Source organism: Micropterus salmoides, unplaced genomic scaffold (assembly GCF_014851395.1).
Source record: "Micropterus salmoides isolate LMB-PRFRI ecotype aquatic unplaced genomic scaffold, ASM1485139v1 Ms_hic_scaffold_22, whole genome shotgun sequence".
In the NCBI taxonomy this organism is placed as follows: Eukaryota; Metazoa; Chordata; class Actinopteri; order Centrarchiformes; family Centrarchidae; genus Micropterus; species Micropterus salmoides.
The window spans coordinates 23,762,095-23,781,692 of NW_024041373.1; the positions used below are offsets into that span (position 1 = coordinate 23,762,095).

The 19,598-nt window shown below is 39.1% G+C and overlaps 3 protein-coding genes across 3 annotated transcripts in view; 2 read left to right on the forward strand and 1 right to left on the reverse strand.

Annotated features, from left to right (window-relative positions):
• LOC119917717 (calcineurin subunit B type 1-like) overlaps positions 1–15,520 on the forward strand; it is a gene marked incomplete at its 5' end in the record, with an annotated part of 36,686 nt that extends 21,166 nt beyond the window's left edge. Inside the window, 4 exons of the mRNA XM_038738131.1 lie at positions 8,294–8,470; positions 10,401–10,460; positions 11,114–11,298; positions 13,263–15,520. Of these exons, the coding sequence (XP_038594059.1) occupies positions 8,294–8,470; positions 10,401–10,460; positions 11,114–11,298; positions 13,263–13,310 (470 nt within the window). The remainder of the gene's footprint in view (positions 1–8,293; positions 8,471–10,400; positions 10,461–11,113; positions 11,299–13,262) is intronic.
• A 153-nt stretch (positions 15,521–15,673) lies between these two features.
• pno1 (partner of NOB1 homolog) lies at positions 15,674–18,839 on the reverse strand. Its single transcript, XM_038738044.1, has 7 exons — positions 18,535–18,839; positions 17,777–17,923; positions 17,551–17,634; positions 17,063–17,123; positions 16,804–16,921; positions 16,155–16,225; positions 15,674–16,016 (listed from the first exon to the last, which is right to left on the reverse strand). Exons 1-7 carry the CDS (start codon positions 18,730–18,732, stop codon positions 15,949–15,951), a joined length of 747 nt encoding a protein of 248 aa, XP_038593972.1. The 5' UTR covers positions 18,733–18,839; the 3' UTR covers positions 15,674–15,948.
• A 208-nt stretch (positions 18,840–19,047) lies between these two features.
• The window catches only part of wdr92 (WD repeat domain 92), a 6,128-nt gene continuing 5,577 nt past the window's right edge, over positions 19,048–19,598 (forward strand). The window contains exon 1 of the mRNA XM_038738043.1: positions 19,048–19,341. Coding sequence (XP_038593971.1) covers positions 19,156–19,341 — 186 coding nt within the window. The 5' untranslated portion in view covers positions 19,048–19,155. The remainder of the gene's footprint in view (positions 19,342–19,598) is intronic.

The following is a 19,598-nucleotide window of genomic DNA, read 5'->3' on the forward strand; positions in this document are numbered from 1 at the left end:
TTCTGTCGGTCTCTCTTTGGCTTTCTCCCTCTGCCTCTGTCACCCTCCACCAAAAGAGCAGCTGTTCAGCTCATCAAGTGCTTGGACAGGCAGGCATTGGCTGTGAAGAAATTAGCACTGGCCTGCTAGTCACATAGATTTGCTGTTTTGCACCTCAACCTTACCGCCCTCAAAGAGATGTGAAACCACAAAGCCTAACACCCACTCACTTGTGCCTGCCATCAGACTAAGATCAACAGAAGGAGTTTGTCTCTAAGAATCACCTTGATAAGATGTATTGTGAAGTTATTCACTGCTGGAGGATGAATAATTTCAAAAGGACTGTATCATCTTGTCAATGCAGTGTCTCACCCCTGCTAGCTTAACTGAGCTTAGATCGAGCATAATTTAATGGCCTAATTGTGGGAGCGTGCATAATTAGACACACAAACCACACACACACACCCATACACACTTTGCTAAAATGCATGGGTGCACCCACTCTTTTTCGCCACTCTATTCACCCCACACACACACACACACACACACACACACACATACACATACACATACACAACCCCCTCGACGTATCATACTCTGAAAAAGAAATGCAGCAGCAAGCCTGAAACCATTGCAGGCCTGTCTGCTGCCGCCCAAAATAAACAGTGGGCGACTCGCTGGAGTTCCTTGTTGCTAGGGGTTTCCCTGAGGGCGGGAGCCAGAGACTCTGTTGGTGGGGTGAGTTGGGGGTTTTCTGATGACAACACGGCTATATATATACACCCATCAGTGCACTGCCCTGCTTCGTCCTCAGTTTGGTCCATGCAGTTGAGCTGCATTATCAGAGCAGCCAGAGCAATCAGACTAATGCACTGAGGGCTACGGCTCTTCTCTGTAGTACACACTCAGCTATATGGCCTCCCCTTACCAGTGGCTTATATGAGATAAGACTGAAGGAGAGAGGGAGAGTGTTTGCGTTTGTGCGTGTGTGTCTTATTAGTCCCAGAAATAAACTGATTTCCAAAGTCTGTTCTATACCCCCCTGATGAAAACAGTAGACAGACAAAGCAGCTTCCAACTGGCTGCTCTGCTTGAAGTTGTATTGTTGTGTTGAATTTGTACTAAGCACAAATTTTAATAGTGAAATATCTTTCTATGACTTTTCCAATGGGGTATGATAGTGCTGTGTTTTTTGAACTAAGACAACAGTTTCAAAAATAAGAGTTTGGAGTTCTATAATGAGCATGATAATTTTATCTCAAATTAAATGACAATCTGTAAAATAACATTTTCTGTCAGATTATTTTTAGGATGAAAATTATTCTGTATTATCAAATTGAATTGTATATATGGTCGAATGTGAAGAGTCATGCTTTCACACTTGATGAACAATTAATGAAAATCACAATATGGCCTGTTGCAATTTTCAAGGCGAAAATAAATATTTTAAATTAAATATTGTCGTGCTGCAAAGATGTCTCGGCCTGCACATCAGTATTTCAATTAAATTATATTTTGTCTTTGTGCTCAAGCTGCAATAACTTTTATTAAAGATGTTACAAAACAGTTTTCTCACGCTAATCAGTACAAAACTGATTGGGGAGTTCCTCTTCAATAATAATCTGTGGCTTTTTTATCAGTCTATAGCACACTGTTGTCTTCTGATATGTTCCCTACGCCACTATACTAATTGGCACAGTATCATATGTCAAACTCGTGTAATTACTGCGCTGTGCATGTAACCTTCTCGTGTTTACCCACCCTCACACCTTGTTTGTGGAGCTATATACAGCAGGGTCTAGGCTGTAATTATCAGTAACAGGCCAACTGAATTTTGCTCTGTATATCACTCCCTCCCTGCTTGTCTCAGTTCACGTTTGCTGTGTTAATACAGTAACACGTCTCCATTAATGTGCAGGTTGAACCATTTGAAGGCTGAGCATGCTTAAGAGGACAAATTCATGAATGACATTTTGGGAACATTGTGTTTTATTATTAAACAAGAATGGGGAAAGCCAGTTGCACTGAGCAGATTTTCTGTTCACACAGCTGTGCTGTTGTAAGCTTGAGCTAGCTGATGTTAACAGTGGATCAGAAATGTTGCAGGGTTAAGAAGAACATGCGCCAATTACAACAGCCGTGGTATTGGTATTGAACTTGCTGATTCTTTTGATTTTAAATGTAGCCGCTCTTGCTCTTGTTCATCCAATACTGATGACACTGTAAAAATATATTAAACTTGCATTTCCAGATGGAAATTTGTAATATGTGTAACATTTCTCCATGAGGTTGTACTACTGTACGTTCCTGACTCGAACTGGCAACCTTGGGTACGGGAGGCAGGCGGGAGGCTAATACCCATGGGAACTAGCGTCGGTCGCTAGAGCTTCTCTTAAGGTGTCGGGGCATGAAGTTTACTCACCGCACAGCCATCTGGCTTCCGTTACATATGTAACCTAAGAATTTAATTTCAGTATTACACACATACGACTATAGAGAAAGCAAGAACAGCACAAACCATACTGGAGGGCATGCAAAACAAGCTATTGACCATTTGGGTCATTTGGCCAACCATTGTTGTATTCTCTTATATTAATTGATGCTTGTGTGTGTGACAGGCTTTGTGTGATTGTCTCTTGAAAGCTGTTGACATCTACACATGTATGTATTTTAATGCGTACACCTCATGAACAGTTGTTTAAATGTTCCTCCTTCTTGGTGTGTGTGGGGGGCTACTATGGTGGGCTAACAGGTTTCAGTTGCCTAGTAACACAGTTGAGGGTTCATACAGTGCTTATGAAAGTGTGTTTGTGTGTCTGTGTTGTGCTCCGCAGTGGAGTATAAGAGATTATCATAATCATCTCACAGTTACATTGGGTCTCCCTCAGAGCCACTCATTAGCATAGCAGTGTGAGGAGCTATGACTGTGCAGCCCTCTCCTGTTTATTTCACACAGGAAATTGGATAGTTTTTGTATGAATGTTCCATTAAATGAAAAATGCATCCATGGTTGTATTATTCCCATTTGTTATTGTTTTAAAACAAATAAAAGCAATGAAAAGCCCAGCACTTTTTCATCAAGCATGGTCATTTCAGGAACAGAGTTGTCCTCTCAGTACAGATTCCATATTTTTTTTTTTTGATTCTGTTCTTCTTGTTAGCAAACCAGGGTTAGCTAGTAGCTTATTTGATGGACAGTTTCTGCTACCTTTTACCATTTTGAGATTTTGGCTGCTGTAAAGGTGGATGGCGGCCAGTGCTTATAAAGCTCGTAATCTAGGAATTTAAGCTTATTGTACTGCACACGCTGGAAAGAGTTTGCATAAGAGCATGAGATGATGGCAATTAAATCAGAGAACCTGATTAGTTTATTGGGTGTTTCTGTAACAGTTATAACAGTTTTCAGAAAGAGCTGGATACGTCAGTTAAACTAGTGAGTCTTAATCATGAGTTTTATTTGGCTCAGATGGGAGCCACGTCTGTCTTTGATGCTGGCAGATGTGGGACTTGTTGGTTCAAGAGCCGGAAGGGTACTGTGATAAAGCTGTTGTCCTTGCTAGTATGAATAATACATGTACCTATTCACTGGGCAGCTTCAGACAGCAAGAAGGGATATGGGCACAGTGCTCAGATGTTCCGCTCTCAGCAACTGCACCGAGTTTGTTATGTGTTGTAAATGTCAGAGCGATTTTTCATCTGTACTGCAGCTTATCCTACTGTCCTGACTGTGTAGCAACCAAAGGAAGTTACTGTGACAGGGAGCTGGTGTGAGACATTTACTTTAACATCTGTTGTTGTGAGGGTAGTTGTACTTTAGAGCCTTTAAAGAATGATGATTATATACATGTTTTTTAATCTCTGCAACTAATGATTACTTTCATTATGAATTAATCTGGTAATTGTTCTAAATGCCTTGTTTTGTCTGATTAATAGTCCAAAACCCTAACATATTAAGTAGGGGTGTAACAAGATCTTGTTCCACAAGATGTCACGATATTAAAACGTGATTATATTTCTCATCAAGGTAAAAAACTATCTCACGATATTAGCATGACGGCCTGTGAGGGTGAAATTATCACACAGGATGCCCTCACCACTTTTAAATCATTTGTGTGGCAGCATTTTGGGTACCCGGTGGAAACAATAAATGGCGACAGTGATTTGTGCATTTTGTGTTTTCTAAAAATAAGGTCATTATATCATCTCATCTCGTGACCCAAATATCGTGTATCGTCTCTCCTCGTGAGCTAAGTGTATCATCACAACCCTAGTATTACGTTTGCTATCATATCGACTACCAAAAACAGCAAATATTTACATTTGAGAAGCTGGTACCTGGTAAATTTAGGGATTTTTCCAATAAAAAAAGATTAATTAAGGCTAGATTGCTATGAACCAAGCCGGTGTCATGTGCTGTGAACAGGAAACGGGAGGCTGCTGATAAGGAAGTGTTTTGTGTCAGAGGACAGCCGTGTGCTTGGCTCTGATAACTCGCACCTAGTGGACACAAACCCTGTGGCATAGATCAGAAGTTGTTAGGAACATAAAAACAAAGAAGTAAACCAGCACTTACTTGTGCAGATATCATGGAAATGAGAGTATAACAAACATCCATTGTGTACTGAAGGCTTTTGTTGCACAGAATAAAAAACCCTGCTTATTAATCAGCAGGCCGCAGTGGGTTTTGCATCACAAACAACTGCAACTGTTACGACCCGGCTCATGGGGAAAAGGGAAGCAACATGAACCAGAATGCTTTTCATACAATTGCAAGTTATCTTTTTGCAGGGTTTCCAAAAAGAACGGAAAAAGGGCTGATGGATGCTGCTTAACTCAAAGAAATAAAAATAACTTTAAGAGGTCTCTCCAAAATGAGAGATAGCCACAAGCTACTACAAAATCAACTTAAACAAAACTCTTATCTCTTACCTGTCATTAATAATCAAAACACAAAATGAGCAGCACCCTCTAACCTAGTGTGTCTAACAAAAAATAAATCTACAGGTGTCTGGTTGGTGTCAGTTAACCCCACTAAGATCCTTGCCCAATTTGTTAGCCACAGTTCACAGATTAAGGTAACACAGGAAACACTAAGATCTTATACTTGTAAATCACTGAACTAATGCTGCGTTCCAGGCATCTAGGAACTCGGAAATTTCTGATCTCCAACTAGAAAAACTAACCTGGAACGCCACTTGAAGTTGGATTTCCTACTTGTGAACTGGGAGAAAAAATATGTACCCCGACTTCACGAGTAGCAGCTGAATGACGTCACAAAACAATGGCCGCTCCCATGAAGGCACCATAGACTGTATGGGAAGCACACACTGTAAATGGTAAACCATAAACTAAAAGGCAACAAAAAGTATATTTACACGTATTTAAATTAAAATAATACATATACGATCATATAGTAAAACCTGTTCTGCATGTACATTGATATAGAAATATGTTAGGCCTATTAGGTAGCTGGCTACAGTAAAGACTCTCATAAAGTCATCTTCACTACATAAAAGTTATTATTAAAAATGCCTAAACATTAGGATGTGTAATCTACAACATTGACTGACTTGAGGGTTACCAACTGATGTAGCTAGAGTGGTAAACAGTTAACTAGTAACGTATAGGATATTTATGTCAGTTGTTGCAGTTAAACTGCCATCCTTTGAAGTAACACCTAAAGCACTGCTGAGGGTGCAACTGTGTGTGCACTTTGTCACAGTCAGCCATGGTTTTCGTTCACTTTCGGCGTCATGCACCACCATGCACCTGGAACGCTTTGAGGTCGGAAGTCATAAGTTTCAACTGGGAAGAATCCCAGTTCCGACCGGTCTTGAAGTGGCATAAAGCTCCTAAAGAAGTTAACACGTTCACTACAGTAGAGCGCAATACAAACGAGGCGAGTTGATCAAGGGCAAAATCACAACTGCCAAGTTCAACAGGTAGGCAGCTATTTAAACAGGGGGTGGTCTGGAAGGTGGTAGATGATTGACGAGGTTGACAGATGCCGCACCAGGAATGTTGTAGGAATGTCTTTATTATGTGGTTTGACGTCTAATTGTATATAGTATTTTTTTTCCCTGGGAAATTTGACATGTGACTTTATATCACATTTCTCAGCACAGGTAAATAGACTCTTCTCCGCCTTTATTGTTTGCTTGCTGCTTAAAGACAATTACCAAGTTCAAAACCTGAAGTTGAAGCGCTCACTGTTTATAATCATTAAGTCTATGCTGTTTGTTTTTTGTGCACTGGATGCCCTTCAGTGATTTTTATAGCACAATACGAGCAAATAAAACTCACTTTGTTATCAAGAGACTTCCTGTCAGCTTTAATATTAGACACTGAAACAACAAAACAATAAAACCCCTGTCCAGCAGAGGTGTATTACATCATAACTGTTTCGTGTGCCAAGGACATTAAATGTAGAGGAACGCTAGTGTAGACGCATGTTTACTGAATGCAGCTTGGTGGACTTCAGCAGATCTTACAACTAGTCTGCTGCTGTGGTTGCGTCCATCCTAACAGTCTCTCTCTCACTCTCTCATTCCTCCACCACACTTGCACTTTCTGATTAGACATTGAGCTGATGTAGCAGCATGTCCGAAAGTTGAAACCCAAAACACAGCCCACACGTCAAATCTCAATCTCTCTCGCTCTCTCTCTATCTGTCTGTCTCGCCACATCATATAATAAGACGCAGATTGATGGGAGCGTTGCTTTAACTTGGAATCATTTACATGTTTGTCTTGTTGGAATGCAGACATCCTAATGTGCATTCAGGTCTGCTCATCCAAATGTATATACGATACATATCTTCTCTTGAATTGTTTTTTTTTTTCTTTTCATTACTTTGCACTGCAGATACAGAGAGGTGACAAAAAAAGGTCTAAAAAGGCCTGTCTAATACACAGGTCCACAATCTCCCATAGACTTTTAACGGGGTTAAGATGTGGTGACTGTAGAGGCCATAGCATGTGATTCAGATCTATTTCATACACGAAGCTATTCAGTGACCTGTATGGAAGCATGTATATTTGTTATGTTTCTCTGCTCCCTTTTAGTAAGGTTTTTCCTTTCATTTGCCACTTGTGACTGAATTCATGATAGATTTGATTGCTGCCTGTGTTATAACTACATTGTGTTGACACAAGCAGAACATCACAGCCTGAAGGCTGAAGTGAAAATTTCTTCAGCTCGCTATCTCACGTAACTTTAAGCCTCTTCTAGTTTATATCTTAAGTCAACCTTTCAGGCGTTTTCCTGTGGTTTACCTGAACTGGCTGTCCTCATGGAGGTCAGCAAACCTGCTACGATCTGAAATTACCTTATTACCTTACCTCATAAATCTGTCACACCTCTGTATTGCCCCCACCCCTTCACCCCTTCCGTTTGTTAGCTATGTGGTAAGATTAATAGATAGCCCATGTCATTTAGGATTCCAGATTAAAGCAGGCAAAGTAGTAGTTTGTGGTTGGCCATTGGGATCACGTGACTATGTGTGAATGAGCTTATATAGTAATTAACAACTGGCTTTGTTATTGCTTCTGGGTTACTCCTTGCCATTGTTCAGTATACCGGCCAGGGAGTTAGGGCTGTTCCTGATGGCAGGGGAACGAAAGATCCAGACCCCTTCTGATAAAAAAGCACCAGTAGACAACAAAGGCTGTTGTAAGTTTGCAAAAGGTTTATCTATGCGTTTGTCTCTCTGTCTTTCTGCTAATTCCTCTTTCCTCGTACCTTTTTTCTCCCCCCTATTGACTGTTTCACAGCAGTATTAGTAGTAGTACCAGTAGTACCAGGGTTGGCTTTGTGTAATGTTCGCAATGTAGAAATTGCAGCTATTTCAATAGTTGCACCCATTTCAAGTCTAGAAACAAAATGTACTATGTTACTGTGGGACTACAGCTTGGAGCGGTTAGCTCAGTCCTGTGCAGGCCGGAAGTGGTGTCCTTGACCTAGTTGCAAGTGGTGGCTGCAAAAATGTGTGACTACTGCTGTGAGGGTATTTATGTTTTGCATAAAAATCCACTGGCTTAGTGTATATAAATCTTTATCCATCTTAGGAAGCTGTTGCTTCAAGTGAACAGTGCACCATGCCTAATTTGTGTTACTTTCAACTCTTTTCTTTTATTCTTCTTGTCCATGTATTACTTCTCTGTATGGCTGCTCTGTTTGGGGGCATAGACTGTATAGTTTAGGGGGCTGTCCGGGCGCCTAGGAGCCAAGAACATCAGCTGAATGTCCACACAGAATGTTTAAATACCTCATCACAATCTTCTCCCTCTCTCTCTTTCTTTTTATCTTTGTCCAGTCGATGCTGATGAGATTAAGAGGCTAGGGAAGAGGTTTAAGAAACTCGACCTAGATAACTCTGGCTCACTCAGCGTGGAGGAGTTCATGTCGCTGCCAGAGCTACAACAGAACCCGCTGGTGCAGAGGGTTATCGACATATTCGACACAGATGGGAACGGAGAGGTGGACTTTAAAGGTATACGATAAACTGTGCTGGTGAGGGTGAACTACCTTTTTTTTTTTTTTTTACAGCTTTATACTGGTCTGTTTTGTACACTGATATTGTATTGTAACAATTTGACTGCTATCCCAAATTGGATCACAGCTTTATCATATTGCAGAAGAACTAAACTTTAAAAAAATGCAAAATAAGAATAACTGTATGTGTATCACTGTCTGTGGGGTGAGTTTGTGAAATGGTTTGGGGCAGGTGCTAAAACAGTACACAAATATCAAGTTAAAAACATTGTATAAAAACACTTTTAAAAAAAAGATATGAGGATGAAGAGAGGTGATTGTGAGTGTGGGTTTATATACTGACAGTAATGGGATGGGTGAATATAAAGTTTGTTTGGTGCTAAATGTAAAAAATGTTTTTTAAAAGTTTAATTACTGTATATTTGTTATTCTGCTATTAATAATAATAATAATAATAATATTCAGGAACTTGTGTTTTCACATTTTATTTTTGTGTAGGAAAAAATAGAAAGAAAGGCCTGGTTTCTTGAAAGTGCTTTACTTTAAATACAGTGTTTGAATTTTGCCACATTCACAGTTTATAGGTTTATAGGTCGTGACCAGTGTTTGGAGTAATGCGTTACAAAAGTAACACAATTACAGTAATGTATTGCTTTTTGCTGTAACGCAGTAATATAACGCATTACAAAGAAACCCGGTAACATTATACCTGTCATAATCTCAGTAACGCGCGTCACAATGCATTTTAACCTGAAAGTAAGTGGTGTTTTGTTTTTTTAATAGTTCACCAACACCGAGAAACATTTCGGCACCAGAAAAACAAATCCATGAGAGAAAGAGTAACGTTATTTCCTGTTGCTGGAATCCGATGGTCGAGATTGTAGGCAGGGTGCAAACTACGGGGGATCTCGGCTCCTTTACAAGACGGTAGCTCGCCTGATGGATCATGCGTAAATATATTTCTATAGGAAGATTTCTATGTGTTTTCATTAACGATTTATTTACATGATCAGAGAGGCTGCTGTCAGTTCATCCTGACCGATCCTGTCGCAGTGTCGGGAGATTCAAATAAACAATTACGTTATGCTGCTGTACCTCTGCTGTACCTACCTATCATATATATTTGACAGAAGTCATGTTAAGTTTCCCTTAAAGCCAGTACCAAGGAAAACAGTAGTGTTTCCTTTACACTGCTAGAGCCAAAAAAAGGAAAGTAAATTCGCCACAATACCAGTTTTGTCACTGTGTGTATTATTATTTCACCACTATGTAAATCAGCAGCATGAAAGCATCCTAACATGTGCCAGTACAATACTGTATGTAGATGGTGGCAGCATAAGAGAGCATAAGGGGCGATATTGTATTAATGTGTCTGCGCTGTTCTCCTGTGTACTGCAGGGGCTTATGTTTTTTTTTTTTTTTTTATCAAGCAATATAGCAGCTGCAGATATGGCTGTAGAAATTTCCATTAGGATTTAGTGTGATTTGAAGCTCATTTGCTGTAATAAAGCTGATTTAATAGCACAGTCCATGTCAATGTACAAATACACAGCATTTGAGTAATTAAGAGAATCCACTTTCTGAACTGATGCACGACAACATAAATACCCCTGACCCTTAAAAATAAGTGTTACAAAACATACCTATTGTTTCCCGAGTTTAAAAATACAGTTATCTTGGAATTACATTGAATGATGCAAAATATTCACATCTTGATAGAGGGTCTTTGCACCCAGCAGACTCTCCTGTCTCTCAACTCTTCATTACAGTAGTAGTGCTTTCCAAAATACAAATGAGGAAATGGAAAACTCATAATATATTCACATCCTGCCATAATGTTACCATCAGCAATATTGAAGTGGAGACTGTGTGCAGAAGCCTGAAAGTCTGTAAAACCCACAGCACTGATTGTTGTTCTCCTCTCCCAGAGTTCATAGAGGGAGTCTCGCAGTTCAGTGTGAAAGGGGACAAGGAACAGAAGCTTCGATGTAAGTAAAGCTGCTTCACCGCTAAAACCACATGTGGCCAGAGCTAGTCCTACTGGTACTGCTTGTTTTGCCGCTTTGGGACTAAAACCAGCTGGGGCTTTGTCCCATGTGTCTCACCTGTTGTGTTTGTCTCACCCTTGCTTGCCGCTACAACAAACAGTGAATTTTGGGCAGTGTACAAAATTAACTTTTTTCGCTCACCTCACCTGCTAAGGGCTAGTAAAGCAAAAAAAAAAAATCTATCAGCAATGATTGTTTTTGTAGCCCGGTTAATTTATGTGGAAATGTCACCCTACCCGTTTCCAGCACTGTTCTGTATATAGAATCAACGTTAAAAAACAAAGAGAGTGGGAGAAAGTTGAAATACTGCTGCTGTTAATGGAGCCGGTGTAACTGGAAGCCAAACATGAGCATGCTTGGTGAGGGCTTATTCTTATGGTTTGACCGATGGGGACAAAGTTTAAGAACAGGAAAAGACGAATGACTTGTGTTTCAATCGTTACTGTCAGTCTGGTTATAAATGTATCCGAGGGTCAACAAAGACTATTTCTACTAACATTTGGTTCTACGGGTGTTGCTGTCTAATTGATTGTACCTCCTGTCTACCCTTGCTTCTGTTCCTCTCCTCCCTCATGCGACATCCTGCACCACAGTCGCTTTCAGGATCTATGACATGGACAAGGACGGCTACATCTCCAATGGCGAGCTCTTCCAGGTGCTAAAGATGATGGTAGGCAACAACCTTAAGGACACACAGCTCCAGCAGATCGTGGACAAGACCATTATCAACGCAGACAAGGACGGAGACGGCAGGATATCTTTTGAAGAGTTCTGTGCAGTAAGTGGAAGCCCTCCTGGGGTATTTTGAGGGACATTTCTGCTGATGCAACCTGTTATGGTGAAGGCAAATGTCAAAAGGGCAGAAAAACAAAACAGTTTTTCGCTTAGGTTAGACTGCACTGGGTTTCAGTTTCATGCTTCCTGTTGAAATACAGTGTCAAGGGCTGTATATAAACATAGGCGGGTGTGTTCTTGCTACATATGATGAGGCACTAAAAATACTGAGATAGCACTTTGGTATTAGACCAAGCAACAAATAAAATATTACATTTATTCTATATTGAGTCCATCCAGCTGAAGGTTATCTGACAATATTTATAATGAACAGTTATTGTTGCAATGAAATATGCTTATATTTTTACTGAGAAAGCAGTAGTCAGGAGTACATGACATTATTCTCACAATGCTGGGATAAGCATGGGAAAGGGGCAAGTTCTACTTTAAGGGGAGGAATAATAAAGGTCAGAGGTTAAAACAAGAGCATATTAGAACCAGTAGAGCACATGTCAAAGTGACGAGGCAGATTCTGCTTGCCTGAGAAGAATTTGTTGGACTTTGATAGAAAAGGCCCGATTACTGTTAAGAACAGTCAGGCTACAGTCAGATACTATCAAAGCTCTGACAAAAGCCAAGCTAAGTAGGTAGTTTCATAGTTCACATTAAGACATGGCTACTCTTTTGTCATCAAAGGATAAAAATATAAAAAAGATTTGAGACAGAAACAAGGCCCACATTTGATGGAATAAAAAGGCTCTCCTGTTTTTAACATAGCAGCGCCACTCAAACACTTCAAGGTTCAGGGGAAGAGATGGGATGGGATTGGATTTCAGTCTGGCTTACAATAGTTGTGATCTGAGCACTGCAGGGTGAAAGAAACTGCAAGGAGGGTGTAAAAATAAGACGAGGGATATAAAAATAGATTTAGTCGAAAGGTTGGTAGTAAAAGGAAAGACATTCTTAACAATGTTAAGAACAGAGGCTGGATGATGTAGTAATCTTGGCTTAGTATAAGAGTGAGTACTACCTGTGCAAACAGTATCTTCTGTGGCTCTGGTGGAGCTTTGGGAAAATTTAAAAAGATCATCCTGATGATGTCCTCATGATCAGATTGTCTTGGCTTGAGACTGAAAAGCGTAGGTGTGAGGTTTTAAAGAAGTGGGAAAGTAAATAAGACACAATGCAATAGAGTTGTATTATGGGAAATGCTTGACCCCTAACTAGAGGCTCCTCTTCCTCTGCTGCTTGACTAGTTTAATGTGTCCCTCGTGGGTCCCCCAACTTTATTAAAGTGTAATACTAAATTGGTGGACGACCCCTTTTAATTGACAATTTTGACAATTGGTGGACAATTTTGATATTCAGTTAATTGTTTAACTCATTTATTCAGGGAAATGTCAAGCTGCTGTTCTTTTATTATATCACTTGAAATGATCTTTGGGCAGTTGGTTGGACAAAACAAGCAATTTTGAAGACTACATGGACAATTGTTAGGGGCATTTTTCACTATGTTCTTACATTTTATAGTCGAAATGTTAATTGTGAAAACAATAACTTAACTGATAATAAAAAACAGTCATTAGTTGTAGTGCTTGCTTTTACTGTGACAGCAAGAACTGAAATTTAAAATTTAAAGAAAACAAACACATGAGACTTTAAATAGTGGAATGCAGACCCAGAAAATAAAGGAAATGTATCTGTTGGTAGAGGTGGTTGTTTTACTCAGACATTTTGACTTGTCATAGTAGGAAAAGCACAGTTGTAATCAATAACATTAATAACAACAACATTCCATGAAACTAAAGCAGCTAAATGAAACTCAACCAATATTAATTTTATAATTATTTACACCTGTACTTTTCCTTCTGTGACATGTGATAAAAGCTTTCACATCTCGACTTTTAGCTTTACCGTCACTGCCTGAATGAGGGCTGGATTAATGAATGCATTTTCTCATTCTTCCAGGTGGTCGGTGGTCTCGATATACACAAAAAGATGGTCGTGGACGTGTGAGTGCTCCTCCGCTTGCTGACTCCCCCCTCCTTCCTCCTCGACACTCGCTTTCTCCACCATCTCTTAAGATCTGCTCAAGACGTCCAGCAAAACGCTCTGTGTAACTCAATGGAAGTATTCTCTCTCTCTCTCTCTCTCTCTCTTTCTCTCTGTCTCTCTCTCTGTGAAGCTACTTTTTCCTTTCAAAAACCACAGGCCTCGCGAAGCCAGCTTTGAAGTGTTATTGAACTGTCACTCCTCTCAATAACCCGGTCGTAGCACTTTAAGAGACTGATGGACATCTATTTTGTCATTTGCAAGAGCATCTCCGATTCTGGATGAGGGGGGCGGAAAGTGGAGAGGGGAAAAGTGGGCGCAGTGAAGAGGCTGGTTGGCTTGTTCATATTTCATCCTTTCTTTTTTTTTTTGTTAATTGTTATTTTTGATATTTATTTTTTGTTCTTGTCTTTTATAAAGAAGAAAAAATACAAGTATATCCGTGGCTGTCTCAAGTATTTTAACACTTGACTTACAGTACAACTAGAAAGTAGGGTATGAAGTGCCAACCAGAACATATCCAGAAACCAGTCCAAGTTATTACCTATCATCACCGCTGTCATTCATGTCGGACAAACTGGCTTGTGACACTTCCAACTGCAAAACTAAATTTTCTGACTTTTTGGCTTCAGTTTTAACTTACATGCGAGCAGTTTGGGTTAGACCAGTAAAGCTTCCAGTCACTTTTAGCACAGCAATGCATTTTTCTTTTGTGATAAGACTGCTAGTTTTATTCATACTTAAGAATGTGTTTATATTGTTGGAGATAATCCTTGTTTCAGTCATGAAATTATAGGTAGATAATTTAATGCCAAGAAAATGTCTTTCCAGAATCTGTGGCTGCAAACTGATACGTGGTTTACTCTTGATGAAGCATTTTGCGTTTAACAGTGTGCACCCATAAGACAATCTCCAATACAAAGAATAGCTCTGCACTCACACTGACAAATGAACTCTAGTGAATTCATTAGAATTTATTTTAAGTTAAGAACAGAGACTGGATGGGCTTAGAATTGAGAGGAATAGTTTGAGTGAATCAATGGTGCGATACATATACACCGTCTGTGCAAGTACATAGCAATTTAAGACTTATCTGCAGGCAGTGTTTTTAAACAATATGTATATTAGGTAATCAATGTGTGCTCATGTTCTTTAACAGCTAGAGAAAGAGGTGGTTTCGCCTCTGCTTTACGTGAGCCCTTCTGAATACTTACCTTTCTTCGTACAGCGCAGGGCAGGTCAGAGTTTTCTTTAACGCACAACTTAAAATCTTAACACGTTATCACAATCAGTGTGCAGTGGGATAGACTGTATTTTTTATAGTTTTGCTGAAAGCTTACATTTGGAAAGTTGGCTTCTTCTCAGACTTTATATTCGGGTCACAGTCTTCTACTTTTCTTCCCCTCCCACCCACTAATACAAACAGGAAGTACAATATAAATTCAGCCAAATTTTAATTTCTAAAGGGAAAAATGCTTCTACTATAAACAGCATCAGGATAGCCTTCTGTTCTGCTGTGGAGGCCAACTGCTGGTTTGAACAGAGGTTTTCCGTCAGATGTGAATCTGGAGTGCTCCGTTGTCCCTTATCCCTAAGCTCTGCACGGCTTGGGCCTCCCTGTGCTTGCATGACATGGAAATTATTTTTTTTGTTGTGCATGTAGATCAATTTTTTTAAATAATCCTCTTGTTTACACATGGATGGTGATGTTAATATATTTTAAAAAATTTAATGGTATACAATATGGATGTTGCCAAACTTTGGTAAATGTACACATATTATGAGAGGTACTCAAAATTAACTACATATAACTTTTTGTATTTTACCCAGGTCAGTGAGATGCTTCTATTCCAGTAAAAGTTGCATATCTGATCCTGTCTCAAACTGCCACACACTGTACTCAGCTTAAAGGGGAAAAGTTGATGTTTTTTTCTCTTTTGTATATAAGTATTTGTTAAATGCAGTTCTGGCTCTCTGTTCTCTGTATAGTTCAGACCGCGCTTTAGTTTGTAAGTGCTATAATTTCTCTGAGGGACTTTGTGTGGAGACCTTTGAAAAGATTTAAGTTTGAGAACCTTTTTTTCTGTTTCTGCATGCTGCATCTTATGCTATGGGACTGTTGGAAACTTGATACTGTATGAAAATAAAATTTAAACTTTGAAATGTAAAAAAAATGGATTTTGTTTGTCTAAACCCTTTAGAACCATGTAAATTAATAACAAAACTTGATTTGTCAGGGGTCAGCATACAGTAATTTTTAAGTTAATGAATTAGTTCCTGGTCCAAAACCTGACATCTTATTACACTTCAGTGACTAAACACATTAATGGGGATTGAAATTATTTATTTACACAAACTCATGCTTACAGATAATTGCACACTGTTTATGCATTTATCATGACTTTTTACTCATGTTTTGGGTCAACTGATCCCAAACTGTTACCATGAAACCAGGTGACCGCTTAAATCATTAGGCCATCACAGAAGAACCTGAGGTGTCCGTCCAAAAGAGACTTTATCTATCAACACAGATCCGATCAAAGTGAGAATTCCACCAGCCAAAGGGGGAAAAGGATAAATACAAACAGCAGCCAGTAAGACTTCAGAATCTCTCTGCAGTCCGGCTGGCCACGACCCTGATGTTGCCGTAGACCTTTGAAGGTGGACTTCCTGTAGGGGCAAAAGGGGTTTAAAGGTCACGTCTCAGCACTACATGTGGATTCACAGAGTCCTGTTTCAAATATGAAAATAAGCAATTTGATCAGCTTTTGTTGTATTTTATTAATCAAATATAAAAATCTTTCTTACCTAGAATTAAGTTACATATCGCTGTCCGGGCCATCTTAATATTCTGGAAAGACCCCAATATGTGAATTTTTCTGTTAAGAGAGAGGTGAAGGGGTGTTCAACGCTTAGGAGAAACAAGAAATGAGACATATATCTGGTATAGCATATTGTACATTAACACTTCTCTATGGGTTGAAGAGAAACAGAATTCACAACTGCCAGTAACTAATTATATATTACAAAGGTATGTTTCTGCATTTAACAACAAAACACGGCAATGGTGACGTGTTCTACTGAAAGGTCTTAAGCCGTATAAGTAGAAAAACAAGATTATGAATCAGCACGGTTTTAGAGGAGTGAATTCATCTCCTTTGCTGAAATGTCAAAGCAGTGTTAGTTCATAAAAAAGTAGTTGGTTTTACAGTGGTAATGCACAAAACCTTTTAGTGTCTATGGAACATTTACCTTAGGGCTGTAGCAGAAAGCAAAAACAGAATTTCTGTGATTGAATTTTCACAGTTCAACTAAAGTAAACTGTTTGCAAAAGTGCGAAGAAATAACTGACTAAATAACCTAACCGTGACTGATAACAATGGTAATAAAATAGTATTGGCAAAACCATAATGATTAACATTTTACACTAATGAAAGGAATAGTGACGAGTACTCACGTGTCTGCAAGCACAATGCGAGTCTTTGTGACGTTTTCAATGGTGAATTTGGTTTTTCCTCCCTTCCCAGCTATTCTTCCGATCGCTCTGGATAAGTGGTCTCCCTTCAGAGGTTTCACTGGCAAGACAGAAAACAATTTATTACACACACATAAGATTGGACAATAACTTCATTTTGCAACAGTAGACAAAAGGTTGTATAAAAAATATATATATAGTTTCAGAGCAGACAGAAGTATCATGTCAGTTGTCATCTTACCATCTGTGACATCAAAAGTTTCAAGGAAAAGCTCATCTAATCTGATGAGAGCTAAGGCGTCCTGGGAAGAGAAAGTGTGTGTTACATCACAAACCAAAATCAAACAAGGTTGAAGAGACATTCCCAAAACAACAGCTATTATAAAGCTAGGTGCTTCAGTTTGACCTTAAAGAAGGAACTTGCCATACTTGGGTTAAATGAGATAAATAAAATAAAAGCCACATTTACTTGTGGTTCCATCTTATGGGCAGTAGACAACACTGACTTGTTAATTTCAAATATTTGACACAAGTTACATCAGCACACCAATAATAAGTAGCCCTGACCCTAAATCTCTACCACTGGCCACAAAACGTTACATTGGTTAGACAAATACACATTGTTCTACAAAACAGAAACAGACTGAGAAATGTGATAAAAAAATAGCCATGCCTCAGCCAAAATGAAAACATAAATAGCTAACAAAAATCTTCCAGTAGTGTACTTACTTCAACCTGGAATCCTAGAACAAATGCTCTGACAAAATCTGTTGCTTTTGTGAGCGAGCCAATGTCCTGTGTGTCTTTGCATGTCTGAAAGAAGAAAGGCATTTTACCTACACTGCAGACACAACTGTGGTTACCAGAGAAAAACACTACAAGTAGACATTGTTTTTTTTTTTTAAAAAAAGGCTTAGTCATGTCAACATTGCGTAAATGTGCTGGGGAAACCTACTTTGATTTCAACATTCCTAGTTTTGAGGTTGAATCGAACTTGAAGCTGTAGGTTCTCTACAATTGGGGTGAAAATCTTCAGCCAGTTTTCCTTCAGCGGGGTGTATCTGTGGGCTGGGACAGCGACTTTACGCATCTCATCTGGTCCCTGAAAAACACACAAAACAATAATCATCACACCGTGTGACAACCACTAGTAACTTATCACAAAATTTAGAAATGCCTTAATTGGAAAGTATAAGTTAAAGTCGTGCAGTCCACATTCCCTCAGGAATTGGTAGAAGTATTATAAAAAGTAAAGCACATTTTTTTATTGTGACTTGATTGTCCTTTTCAGCTTTTAATTACTGATGCATTATCTGCAACGTTTATTTAAAAGTTGTGGGTGGTGTCACTAATCACTAATACTGCTGGGTAGATATTAGCTATGAATATTTCATGAGCTTAACCGGTGTTTTGCATTAAAACACTTATTCTGCAAAGTTGCTAGTGATGGCAGCGGTTACATTGGAGTATTTCTGAGGACTGGGCAGCGAAATGATAACTTTAAAGTCTCAAGTGTTAGAAGAATCACTAAATTGTCCACAACAATACTTACTGGTGTTTTGGTTCCCCCCTGTGCCACTAGTACAAAACGTTAGCTTTATTTAGTGAAACCTCAAATACTATACTGCGCAAGCGCAAAACACAGCTACTTTGTGACAAAGACAATTAACACTTTATGGTATTTATATTGGATACTATTGCGATTAGTTTTACCTTTAATTTGTCGCCTGAAATAGGTGGAAACTGCGGCCGCTTGCTTGCCACGGGCTCTTCTGTGTCCATGCCCACTCCATCTTGTTCACGTTTTCGTTTCTGAGTCTTTTTAGACTTCACCTTTGTGAAAGACTCGGTGTCATCTTTACTCTCCACGGCAGCGCTGGCGTCTGGGGTTGTAGTTTTATCAATGTCCATCACGAATCTCGTTTTTAAATCTTTAAACCACACTGACCAGCCAAAAGTTAGGCAGAAGACGGCCACAGAGACATGAGGGTGTCCTCGTGTAACGAAAAGGACCCCAAAAGCCAAATCGTGGACGCCTGTAGAGTGAAAATAATATATCTGTGTCAAAATTGATAAGGATTTCTCATTGGATTACTAGAATTGAGTTTAAAAAAAATAAAGCATTTATGTATATTGTCTGTGTATCTCAAATACGTAACATGTTTACTTGAAATGTATACATTTCGTCAGGCATCTCTTTAGGCAGTCGCACGCTCAGCTGTTGAAAACGTATTAAGGTCATTTGTTTGGGTAACGAGCTGCTTTGAACGGTTTTCTTGGTGCTTTTACAAGAACAATTCAGCCGTTTTACACACTATCTTCCATACAGCAGATATGTCATCGCCACTATCAAAGCCTCAGATCATTGTACATATTCAGAAGAGTCTGAACTACACCGTTTTTGATAGTAAATGGATTCCCTGCAGTGCGAAGTTTGTCTGCCTGGGAAACTTCCCCAGAGGAACCGGAGTAATGCAAATATATGAAGTGCAACACGGAGAGGCTCAGCTTATAAAGGAGGTAGATAACCTGTTAACATTGTACTCTTGTTTGCTCTTTCCTTATTTATTGTCAGAAATAAATAAAGCAAACGGCTTATTTTAGGGTTAGCTAGCTTAACGTTATCTAGAAATTTTTTGCTGTGTTATTGTCTCCATAGAAACAGGCAAATACCCCAATAAATAAATATTGATTTTTTATTTATTACAGATGATGCTAGAGCTGTTGTGAACCTACAGTAACGTTATACCGCTTGTTCTTAATAACGCACTAATTAA

Bases quoted from the DNA above. Each gene is read 5' to 3' on its own strand.
- pno1 (XM_038738044.1), bottom strand. From the start codon at position 18,732: ATGGACATTGATAAAACTACAACCCCAGACGCCAGCGCTGCCGTGGAG. The intron at 17,635-17,776 runs GTAGGTTTCCCC...TTCTTCTTTCAG, and splicing joins CTAGGAATGTTGAAATCAAA to ACATGCAAAGACACACAGGA. The intron at 16,017-16,154 runs GTAAGAAAGATT...TTGCCCCTACAG, and splicing joins GATATGTAACTTAATTCTAG to GAAGTCCACCTTCAAAGGTC.